Below are 9,914 nucleotides of genomic sequence, written 5' to 3' on the forward strand. Positions count from 1 at the left end.
TAGTCCGTTTTCACCTGCTTCAATCTCATTTCCATCATCTCTCCGTTTTCCTTCACCACAGCGGATGCATGGCTCCACCTGCTCCTCACTCATCCTCCACCTCTGTCCCTGTAGTTATTACGTCTGCCTGTCCCCCAGCGGACTACCTTCTCTGAGTACTGCAGCAACACCAAACTGGCAATAAATCACATTGCATTATCACCGCGCCGTGCTTCGCCTCGCTCCGCGCTCCGCCCACACCGCGCTTCTCATTGGTAGGTGCGCCTCCTCGGTCAGCCTCTCTGCGCGGGACGTCGCAGCCACCGCACGTCCCGCCTCCTTCCTTGGGGCCCGTGATTGGGAGAAAGGGCCTCTCCTTGAGCTGCCAATCATGCCCCCCTTCCTGCGCGCCTCGGCTCGCGCTCGTCGCTGCTCTCTGCGACGCACTGAGAGCGGAGCGGAGCGGAGAGGCGCGCTGCATACCAACAGAGACACAACGGCAGGCTAATTTCTGGTCAGGACGCACAGACCATAACCTACTCTGACTGAACAGATTACATCCGATCATTGGACGGCTGGAATTTTTCACGCTTGTGCTTCTTTAGAAACGAGCCGCCTGAGAGCCAAACTAATTATCTGGGATTTTTGTTTTTTTGTTATTTCTGCTGTTTGCCAGAGATCCGGCACCAGAGAATATTAAAATAATAATAGTAACAATTAAAAAAGACACATCCTCTCTCCGCGTCTCTCTTTCTGCGGGAGTAAATCAGAAGGAAAAGTCCGGACATATGTTTTCATCCACTCACATGTAGAAGAGTTGGACTTACTGGGCTCTTGATGTTTTTTGAATAAACACATTTTTTCCCGCAGCGGTTCCATCGGGGAGGAATACCGTCATATTTGGCTGCAACAAAACAAGCAGAGAATCAGTCAGAACTCCATCATGGGCTGTCCGCTTGTGCACAACGCATTGGCTGCTTTGATCCTGGTTCTGCTGTTTAAAGGTAAGTTTCCTACGACCCACTTAAGTGACGTGTTGACGTTTTTCTGCTGCGCCTCCATATCCATGCCTTTTAATTGTGATGGTCGTGGGGTGAATACTGATGATGATGATGATGATGATGATGATGATGATGATGATGATGATGATGATGATGATGATGATGATGATGAGTGGGTGGGTGGGTATTTACCTGGATCAGTGTCTGTTGATTTTGCTTACTCAGAGCTGCGTAAATATGTTGTTTGTACTTGCGCGCGCGCTAATGCGCGTGCAGGTCGGCAGCCCAGAACAGGGTTCATCTGCAAGTAAACCTCGTGGCTGAGTGTAAGCGTCGGGTGATGCATGTTGAGGTGTTTACAGAAAGGGAGAGGGTGGAGGAATGGAATGGACTCCTCGGTGAGCATTCCCTCACTACGTGACTTGAATGGGACGGCATCCCCCGCGCGCACGACGCATTTCAGGCAGGGACCGTGGAGTGAACGTGCCAGGGGCTCGAAGCAATGCGGGGAGACTCAGGAGAGAGGCACGGTGGTTTGTTCTCTTTCTTCACAGCCAAGGTCGAGAGAGAGAGAGAGAGCGAGAGAGAGCGAGAGAGAGAGAGAGAGAGAGAGAGAGAGAGAGAGAGAGAGAGAGAGAGAGAGAGAGAGAGAGATAGAGAGAGAGAGAGAGAGAGAGAGATGGTCGTGCAAGGATGGAGATCTGGGAGGACTGGAGTGATCCAATAGTGGCAGGCTGGCACCGATAACAATCCCTTCAGCTTCCCCAAAAGAGACAAACACACTTCCTGCAGTTAAAAGTGGAGATACCTGACATGCTCAGCATCTTCTTCAGGAGGAGACAGTGCTGCTGATGTCGTTAGGGAGCACCAAGCATGGACTGTTTCACATCTTATTGCATATTTCATATTACCCACTAAATTCTCACTATGCTACGGGATGTCCAACGTCTTATTAGCTGTGCACAACATTCCCACCATATCCTCTGATTTCCCACAGCACATCTAGCATGAGCACAGACAAATACTCACACCTGGCTCAATTAGTCCTGCCTTAGTCTGGAGGGAAATCAGTATATAAATAAATTACTCAGGGCCCCCTTAATAACAATAATTGATGTGTCAGTGCAATAAGATATGAGGTTAACAACCAGCAGATGCAGACAGGCTGAACCCTCATGCTCCTGCGCTTATTGTGGGCAAGAAAAGCCCAGCTGGTCATGGTTGGCTTCCCACAGTAAGCCCCATATCCAGTCCAGGCAGACAGCAGACGGACAGCCCTGCAGGAAGCACACCAAAGGATTCAGCATCACACGGACCAGCTCTCCAACCAAAGTCCGTCTCATTTCATGTTTCAGGCCAGCAGACTTGAAACCTGTGGGGTTCGTGCGATGTGAAGGTGTGACCAATCATCTCAGACACAGCTGAGGAATGATTGAACGTTGATGTGAGATGCGCACATTGCAGCACACTGGAATCAGATTCATCTCTGGGAAGGACGGATCCCGCCTGCTGCTGCAGGTTGATGTGAGCAGAGACACTCTGAGATTGTTGCACCATGGGGGCTCAGCCCATCTAAGAAATATTAACATTTTTATGATATTTTCAGGAATATGTTTAACATAAAATGTGTTGGTTTGGGATCGTTTTGCCTACAGACATGTAACCGAAGCAAAATGCTAAAAAACAAAAATTGGTCTTTGAAACTTGTTAGAAATCCATAATTACCTGCTGTTACCATTATGATCAATACTGTATACTTGGCAGATATACAATAACAAACTAGACGCCGAAGTTACAACTAACAAACACGCCCCCCTAGTGGCTGGTTGCAGATCACGTTTTAGGCTCCGCCCCTTCATACACCTAAATAGAACAATTTTCTGATGAAATAAAACCTTAGTTACAGTTTTTAAGGTGGATTTTTCTTGATTCATATAGTTTTTAGCGTATTTAATACTCTGTGTCCATAAAAACAACATGACAGTGCCTTTAGGCTATCATAACTTATTTTTTCCATGACGGAGAAAGGACCTTTGGTCCACTTTATGAATCTATGGTTGTGACATTTTTGAACATTCATCAACTTTAGCCATTTTTTATGGCAACAGTTGCCCTTTGAGATAAACCCTGAGACTGTGTTTTCTGTCTTGTCTTTCGCCTGTTTAGATCTCATCGTCTTTTCTGTCTTACAGTTCTTATCTCTTCTGCCGCTAAAAACCATGCAATATGAACATATTCTGAATCTAAACACATCTCCCATCTGCTGGTCTGATGATTAGGTTAGGTCCGACAAACATCTTCATCTTTTAAATTTGAGTCATTTTAGTTCCAGCCCACATTGCTCAACTATTTTCCTTGTGCAAAAATCATGTTTTCTTTTTATTGATGGTTTTCAGCAGCCATTGAATCTGGTTTGGCCTCCTATGAAGCTTATTTTAATGTAAAGATTCTTTTTAAACATGATTTTAATACCTAAGGTCAACTAAGAACAGACTATATGGATGACGGTCCCTCTTCTTCCTCATTAACAGATTTTAGATGAAGCATCTCCTTGATTTCTTCATTATCTAGGATATCCATTAGGTGTGTTCATTATCACTTCTGTAGAGATCCAGAACTACGTGCACTCTGTATCTGGATTGGTAGAGTACTCTTGTACCAAATCAGTTTTGGGATTAAGTGGTGCATCAGTTTAATATGTTTTTGCACTAATAAAATCCAATCTGTGGGATTATTAGACCCCTGTTGGGTTTATTTGTATTTGAAGACTAGATCATTCATAAGACACTTCTTTCAATGTGCAACTCTTGCTCTATTGCCATTTTTGATCCTTAGCTGGATTTCACTGTGGCGTTGTTTCAATAAACTTCTGCAATGTCACCAGATTTATTTCCATCCAGTGTTGCATTAATGTTTCACCAAGATGATGGCAGAGTCTGACCGCTGCACCAAGCCTTCTCGAGCACCTCCCAAAGATTCTCAATGGAGTTAAAGTTTGGACTCTGTGGTGGCAATCCATATAGGAAAAATGTTTTTCTGATTGGCTTAATGAACTAACCTGAATTGGAATGTTTATTATGTGAAGTGCCTTGAGATGACTCTTGTCGTGATTTGGCGCTATATAAATAAAATTGAATTGAATTTAATTTAATTGAAAATGATGTCTCATACTCCCCGAACCACTCTTTCACTATTTGAGCCTGATGAATCCTGGCATTGTCATCTTGGAATATTCCAGTACCATCAGGGAAGATGGAATAACCTGGTTATTCAGGATATTCAGGTAGTCAGCTGACCTCATTCTTGGAGCAAGTCCTGTTGCTGAACCTAGACCTGACCAACTGCAGCAATCCCAGATCATAACACTGCCCCCACAGGCGTGTACAGTAGGCACTAGGCATGATGGTTGCATCACCTCATCTGCCTCTCTTCTTACCCTGATGCACCATCACTCTGGTACAGGGTCCATCTGGACTCATCAGACCAGTTTTTAATAAAGCGTTGGACAGTTCTTAACCCAGTTTTAGTCGTTTCTACAATCTCCTTAGATGTTTCCTCTGCTTGGTGCCAATGATCTGATTCTTCTCCAACAGACTGACATCTTTTCCACGACCACCAGATGGGTCTTAACATGGTTGTTTACTCATTACACCAGTTGAAGTAAAATAACTTGTTGCAGCTGAAAGCTAATCACCTGTGCAGTGATCATCCAATAGGAGCCTCGTATTTATTTGCTTAGTTAAATCGGGTGGCAACTTTTTTTTTTGTTTGGGAAGTCTAAATGAGTAAAAATTACCTTTAAAGGGCACCACCCCTCATCTTAAATGTAATGTTAGTTAATTAATTTTTGTAATTTAAAACAACTACTTTACATATATTTCATAGGTAGTACAAATTCAGACGCTTTCAACGATGATGAATTAATTAATCAAACTCATAATGAATCACATCAAATAGGTTTCTGCTGCTTATGTATTTTTAATTCTTCAGATCTTTAGTCTATCTACGTGTACTATTTTAGCTGCAGACCAGAGTTGCACAGCTAAACTATAAATCCTGCATTATATAGAAAGAACATGACTGTTAAAAGGCTTTTTGATGGTTAATAAATGATGAAGTAGTGGACTAATCCTCATCTGCTCCTCTGAGTCGTGCGTTCTGTGTGGTTGCTGAAACGAGTCACCAAGTCCTGTTCAGATCTTACTGAGTAACTTAATAATGCACAACATGCAGAATTATCCTTCTACTGATTTGAAAGTATAATTTATCTACTTATTTTTAATCTCATGCATTTGCAGTCTCAGATTTTTTGTTGGGTGTGCACAAAAAAAAAAGATCTGGTATTGCACGTGCACTCGGAAAAGGTAAAGTGTGCTTCAGATCTGTACAATGGCATCGCAGCCAGGAGGTCTCTCTGTTCTGCAAAACACACCATTAAGCTATTCAAAGGTTTCCCACAGACTTGGCATCTGAATCCACAAAACACTCGAAGGATACGATGTCCAGGTCCTGGCATGGCATCATGCCAGTCTCTTTCTCGTTTGTTTTCATTGTTTACTTGAAATTTATAAGGACCAGTGCTCTAAGCTGATGGCCAAGCGCCCACTCAAACATATAAAAAATATCTGTGCATTCCTGGCGCAAGAGCTGTCTGCAATTACTCAAAAACGGTTGCTTCACTATAACCAGAGCAGGGATTAAACATTCCGTCTGGAATGCATCCATATACACATTAATTTCAATTAATTACACAATAATTGCTGTTATAACAAAAGCCTACAATATGTAAAATTGAGATTAATGCAACTGCATATTCTTGGAGCTGGGAGGATGACAAGAGAAGTTTTCTATGGAGCCACAATGGTCACAGCAGAAAAATGTTTGAGGTTAAATTGAAGGATTTCATTTTAAAGCCAATTTAAGATTAATAAGGAACCTTGTTTCTGTGTCGTAGATATGCACCGATGTGCTTCAGGGAATCCCATTTACACACAAAGCTGTATGCAATTCCTTCTCTGCAAGTTGTGCTCAGTCAGTCTAACAAATGGCTTATTTTACCAACATGCAGGAAGCTCTAGAAGAGAGGAAGAATACAGGGCAGGAGAACAGGTGAAAACAAGCAGGGTCACTTTGTCGCCGCCATCCTTCTTGTTTCAGAAACATATGGGGGCCAAGTGGGGTCAATGCACATCTCACATGTTATATCACATAGCCATCCTCCTGCTTTTCTACACACGCACAAACAAACATGCATCCATAGACACACACACACACACACACACACACACACACACACACACACACACACACACACACACACACACACACACACACTGGAATGGATCACCAGTCTTGGCTTGGAGATGAAGAGATGAGAGATGCCAGCATCAACAGATGCCACGCGCTCTTATTCTGGAGGGGCTTCTGGTTTTTCTCCCTCCCTTTGAAATCCATGGTTTCTGTGCGCTGTTGTTCTTCATGCTTGGCTTAGAAATGCTTTGCCATTTTGGCAGATTTGTTCAAATGAGAGGGCTTGCATTTGTTCTGAAGAGCCCTGGGGACAAGGGTTGGAGGTAAAACCAGAACTGAGGGCCTGTGGTCTGATTGTTTTCTCAAGGGATTTCACTTTTGTCTTTGGGTCTTTCACTCGTGCTGTTATGTGGAGGAGCATCATGGTGAGTTGGTTCCTCACACATGGAAATGTTGATCAAATCATGATAACATGTGTCTTTTCTTTTTTTTTCATCAAAGGAAGAGACAAGTAATCTAGAAATCAGGTAGGAAAAGATTCTGGTCTGCAGGTCAGCCTAGTCACGCGCATTTTAGCCTTAGCAGGTCAACGACTGGAAGGAACAATTAAAGGTCTGGCCAATCACAACACTCTATGTTTGACAAGACACTGGGTGGAGAAAAACTACAAAGATGGCATTGGCTCAGTAAACATTGTTACCAATTTTAGATTTAAACTTTTCTTACAGACATGAGCAGATAGAGGTACTTAAATCTGCAAAACAAGCTAACGTTTAAACACAAACCTGGTCACAGAACTCTCACGCCTCCTGTCGGCTATCATCCCTAGGTCACGTGCGCCTGATACCAGAACGTGCATTGCCAGAGGAAACCAGAGAGTGCAAAACACCGGTTGCCGTTTTCCATGTCCAAACGTCTTTTGTTGTTCGCGACTTCAAATGGTGTTTTTCTTTTTCGGTTCTGGTAATTTGTCCTAAAGTTGAAGTGGTAGCAGCCGGCTGGTTCCCCTTCTCTGACATTAGTGAGCAATGTCCCACTCCAGTGGTGTTCTGTTGCTAAATGCACAAAACCAAATTGCATTCATTTTTTTGTTCTTCCAGGGACCCATGAGCCGACCGGAAAGGCAGGAGTCTTAGGCTCCCTATACAGAGGTGTGGTGGCCCGGTGAGACCCACAACCGAACGGTCCAGTCGTTGGTTGCAGACTGAGCCGTGTTATTGGTAGAGGTTTTAGACAAATGCGAGAGACACCTCATTAAATTTATTCATTTTTTAAAAATGTACACAAAATATTAATTGCTAGACTATGTTAGAACTTTGTTAAGAGACATGCAAAAAAGATATTTTAAGCAAGCTTGTTTTGCAGATTTATCAGTGCAGCTTTAGGTCATTAATAAAAAAAAAACACGTATTTGCGCCTCTCTCCCCCCCAGCAGTCGTGCAAGCACTGTCACAATGACATATTACCTTTTTGATGCATGTGGGCTACCGTAGATGCAATACCTTCTCTGAACTGCGTGGTGCTAAAGAATCAAATTCTTTCACGCACTGGGCCTTTAAAGGTGCAATGCAATCTGTCAGTGTGCCCCAGGGCAGCTGTGGCTACAATGTAGCTTGTCGCCACCAGGGTGTGAATGTGTGTGTGAATGGGTGAATGACTGATTGTGTTGCATGTGTAAAGAAAAATATTGACTGGCTCAGTTATATTGTAAAACTGGCTGGCTGGTCATATTGTAAGGAGAAACTGTCTTTACTCAGTTTTATTGTAAAGAAGACTCAAAGGTTGTTTTCATCGATAAACTGCCGATAATATCTGAGTGTCTGTGTTTCAGTTCAATGAGGAAACCAGTTTGACAATTAAAAGTTTTAATTCTTCAAATTAAACTAATGATTTTGAAATTGACAAACAGAAAATAATAATCAACATTGGCAACTTTGTGGGACAATCTTTAACAGTTGATATGCTGTTCTTGCTCAAATAGACCTTCTGGTGAATTTATGAAGATTGAGAATGTCGTGACATGAATGCGTGTGTTAGTCTGATTTTGCTTCAGGAAGAAACAGGTGTCTGAGTGAAGTGATGGTTTGGATAAACTTAGGTCTTATCAGAGAACTGCATCAAACGCTAAACACCGTGCTATGTCTCACCGAACTCTTGTGGACCCTCTTTCGGATCCGGGCCGTGGAGGATGTTGTGGTTCATCCAGATGACACCGGCGGCTGACAGGAGACGTAGGTGTCGAACGGAACCGGTCCAGAGTTGCCCTCGGTACACGTGGATGGTAGAGCGTTTTGTCGATGCGCTTTCTTAAGTTAATTCACTCAGAAATCAAAAGACTCGGTAATGAGTCTGCGTTAGAAGTCGCGATTCAGCTATTCTGCCTGGCTTGGCAGAAACAGCGTGAAAGGGGGGAAGAACGAGCCAACAGGCTCTGCCCCCCTTTGGTTTTCAGGTCTGTTCTCTTTCGTTGTCCAACACGAACTGGAATCATAAGACTGAAACTTACCAAAAACCTTTCTCTTCTCAAAGCAAACGTGTGCGTCATCAAATGTGTCTGGAGTTTACTGTGGGAAGATGTGTGTGGGTGTGTGTGAATGTTTGTGTGTGAAGGTCAGCAACAAACATCCTCAACACTATCTAATTATGGATTCATTAAGCCATTATAATTACCCCAAAGCATAAGAACCATTCATTTGATTAAACACATTTATAATGAGCAAAATGATAATGGTTACTTTAACATTAAAATCAAGAAAAAGGAGTTTAAACTTTATGTTTTGACTTGGTCTGGGTACAACTCATGGAAACACATCTTCTGGTAGACTGCAGGTGGCAGATGTTATGGTTTCCTCCCAGACTCGCTGGCGTTCAGGTCTTAATCTGTGGGTGAAAGTTCTCAATGACCCAGCTTTGACCCAGCTGCGTCCAACACCACCATTGTGACAGAAAACCCATATTTCCTCACGTTACAAATGTTTGTGTTTATTTATATGTCAGACGCGTGACGTTCACTTGTTAACCTACAGGACATGTTGTGATCGGTGCGGGAGTATAGGAGGAAACTCACACATGAATCAAGAATATGCAAATCATGCAGAATGGCAGCAGCCGAGTTTCGAACCTGCAACCTTCTTGCTGCGAGGCAGCAGTGCAAACAACTGCACCCCCACACAGCCCTGTGTTGTAAAGCACCTTGGGGGGTTTCAGGACTCTAGAAGGCACTATATCAAATACAGGCTATTTATCATTTTTTGTGATTATTTCACAATAGAATTCTTACATATTGTACCTTTAAATGTAAAGAGTCATATACGTTTACTTTTAACATAGCAACACATAATAATGTACACCACTCTTTACATTCAAGCGACTGGGTTTAGTGGAACAAGTTTACATAACTTGGTTAAGTGAATACAACATTTAATTTCTTAGAATGTACACTGCAAAACATAAAAGCTACTCGTCATTTCTCATGGTTCTTTTTACAAAACTGACTTCTCCCTGGTCAGGCGAACCTTTCTACTTCTTTTTTCTTTTACATTGTACTTTCTAACGCAGACTTTACTCTTGAATATTTTATTAAACTAAAAGGTGGGGAATAATAGCTCAGATGTGCGTCTCCTCTGTGGCTGCAGAGAGGATTTCATCCATTCATAAAAAGGCATGCATTTCCTGACACTGAAC

General features: G+C 42.7%; 1 protein-coding gene across 1 annotated transcript in view; it reads left to right on the forward strand.

Annotated features, from left to right (window-relative positions):
- The first annotated feature begins 398 nt into the window (after positions 1 to 398).
- Positions 399 to 9,914, forward strand: part of iglon5 (IgLON family member 5) — a 194,197-nt gene continuing 184,681 nt past the window's right edge. Inside the window, exon 1 of the mRNA XM_015950026.3 lies at positions 399 to 983. Coding sequence (XP_015805512.1) covers positions 923 to 983 — 61 coding nt within the window. The 5' untranslated portion in view covers positions 399 to 922. The remainder of the gene's footprint in view (positions 984 to 9,914) is intronic.

Source organism: Nothobranchius furzeri, chromosome 5 (assembly GCF_043380555.1).
Source record: "Nothobranchius furzeri strain GRZ-AD chromosome 5, NfurGRZ-RIMD1, whole genome shotgun sequence".
NCBI classification, from domain to species: domain Eukaryota; kingdom Metazoa; phylum Chordata; class Actinopteri; order Cyprinodontiformes; family Nothobranchiidae; genus Nothobranchius; species Nothobranchius furzeri.